The 2,214-nt window shown below is 34.9% G+C and overlaps 1 protein-coding gene across 1 annotated transcript; it reads right to left on the bottom strand.

The window, feature by feature from the left end:
- Nucleotides 1-6: 6 nt before the first annotated feature.
- Nucleotides 7-2,020, bottom strand: LOC102193804 (tetraspanin-3-like). The gene is made up of 4 exons (XM_005724077.1): nucleotides 2,003-2,020; nucleotides 1,702-1,854; nucleotides 1,516-1,599; nucleotides 7-437 (listed from the first exon to the last, which is right to left on the bottom strand). Exons 1-4 carry the CDS (start codon nucleotides 2,018-2,020, stop codon nucleotides 360-362), a joined length of 333 nt encoding a protein of 110 aa, XP_005724134.1. The 3' UTR covers nucleotides 7-359.
- Nucleotides 2,021-2,214: the final 194 nt, after the last annotated feature.

Raw genomic sequence — 2,214 nt, 5'->3', positions numbered from 1 at the left:
AGTAACTCATATTCATCAAACCTAATTTAGGATATATCTCTAAGCCCTTTGCCCCATCTTTGCCTACATTTTGTCAGGCCAGAAGTCCACACAGGCCAGTTCTGCAGTATGTTTACATAATTACATAAGTTCTTTAGGGATTATTAAAGTATTCTGATTCTAATGTTTATTGCAAAAAACTGTCAGTCTTTTGGTGACAGACAATCCAATGATAACAATAGACATCTGTACATGTATTACAAAAAACGACTTTCTCCAGTTTTACATGTTTCATAGTGTACCGGCAAATGACTCAATAGTTTTGAGATTTGAACTATATCTATTCAAAGTGTAGTGATCTTCCATCCATTAGAGCATCTTTAGTTTTTCTCCAGTACTTGGTACCTCGTAGATCTATTTGTTCTCATGAGCTGTTTCACCATCACAAACAACCCAATCTGCAGGAGAAGAAAGAAAAAGAGCAGGATTTTGGTTATTGGCAAATAATCACCTTCTGCAGCCTGTGTTAAACATGTGTAAGAATTTATAATTAAAAGCTCAATCTAACACCACTAAATGAAGTAAAACCATTTATAAATTGCATGATGCAGATGCAGAAGATGTTTAGGTGGATTTATCATTGTAACAGATGAGCTTTTATGTCGTTAACCACCTTAGTTAACATGTGTGATGTAGAGAAAATGGAGTGTAAAAAGTTTAAATATTCATTAAAATGTGACACATTTTAAAGATTTTAATAAAAAACTATCAAATTATTGTTCATGTTTTTAACGACTGCTTTAAACAACATTTTTATTTTGCCAATGGAATAAATAACACTATATGTCAAATGGACTTCCACACAGGCAGTGATAATGGTGCGCAGTGAAATGTTATTTCCAATGTCATAAGCTTAGGACCTGAAAGTTGTTGAGCTTTACTCGGCATCCAGCTGGCAGCACATCTTTGTAAACAGTCCTTAATGTTAAAAGGTTGCTACTAATTGAGTTGGATTTTAGATTTTTTTGTTTGACAAAATAGGTCAATTCAATATGTCAGTCCAGGCTTTGGAAATTTTGTTGTGCATTTGTCTATTTTCTGACATCATACTGGTTATTAATCTCTTGTTCTTTTCCACAGCATGTGGAAGAAAGATGGCCACCCTTCCCTGAGCCTGGCCTGCTGGAGGTTTCTTCCTGTTAAAAGGGAGTTTTTCCTTCCCACTGTCACCAAAGTACTTGCCCATAGGGGGTCATATGATTGTTCGGTTTTTCTCTGTATGTATTATTATAGTGTCTCCCTTACAATATAAACCACCTTGAGGTGACTGTTGTTGTGATTTGGCGCTGTATAAATAAAATTGAATTTACATATTAGATATTGTGCTAAATATTTGGCCAAACTAAAATTAAAGATAAGATTAAAGCTTGCTCTCATGATAACAGTCTCCCAGTGTTTCATTTTTCTTTCAGGTGTGCATTTTATATGCAATGTATACACAATATGCAGTTCAGAAATGTTTAAAGTCTTTCAAACCTCCACCACATAAACCAATAGGGAGCTCCACATGTCCATTTTCAGCGCAAACTGTATGACCTTCGACAGCTCCTCTTGGCAGCCCTGAAAGATTGAGTCAATGAACAAGAAAATCAGAGAAACAGATGGGTCTAATCAAACCTTCATGAAGAAGCTTGATGAATTTATCAGGATGCACATGTCTACCTGTGTGTAAATTTGCCATGGCTGGTAAACAGTGCCATTACAAGTGGGGAAAGTAACGTTGCAGCAACTGTAAGGAAACCTGAGCCCTCCACTTTTATTAAACCAGGTGGTTTCCAGCCAGTCCGTGTAGTTCTTCACACCACAACATTTGAGCTAATGGAGACCAAAAAAAATCACCACAAGTTAGTAAAAGACAGTGGAAACTGTCAAAATGTATATATATTATATTTGATTGACATGAGTATGAACAGGATTTGTTTTTTAATTAGAATTTCTTAATATATCATGTATTATATCTGACCATAATACATTTGTCCATGTATTATGGACAAATTACTTTAAGCCTGATTTTTCTGGATGAGGTAAAGCAGATCAGGGCTGAAAATTATAGCACTTTATAGGCATCTTATGGGACGCTTTCAGTCAATACCTAAATATCCTCTTGAGTGAAAATTTCCATTAAGGAAAGATTATATATTTTGATTTTTAAAACATCATCTATTTAGAAGTATG

Source organism: Pundamilia nyererei, unplaced genomic scaffold (genome assembly GCF_000239375.1).
Source record: "Pundamilia nyererei isolate P.nyererei 1_Seehausen unplaced genomic scaffold, PunNye1.0 scaffold00010, whole genome shotgun sequence".
In the NCBI taxonomy this organism is placed as follows: Eukaryota; Metazoa; Chordata; class Actinopteri; order Cichliformes; family Cichlidae; genus Pundamilia; species Pundamilia nyererei.
Note: the sequence above shows the minus strand (reverse complement) of the source record. Positions and strands in the feature narration are given on the sequence as shown.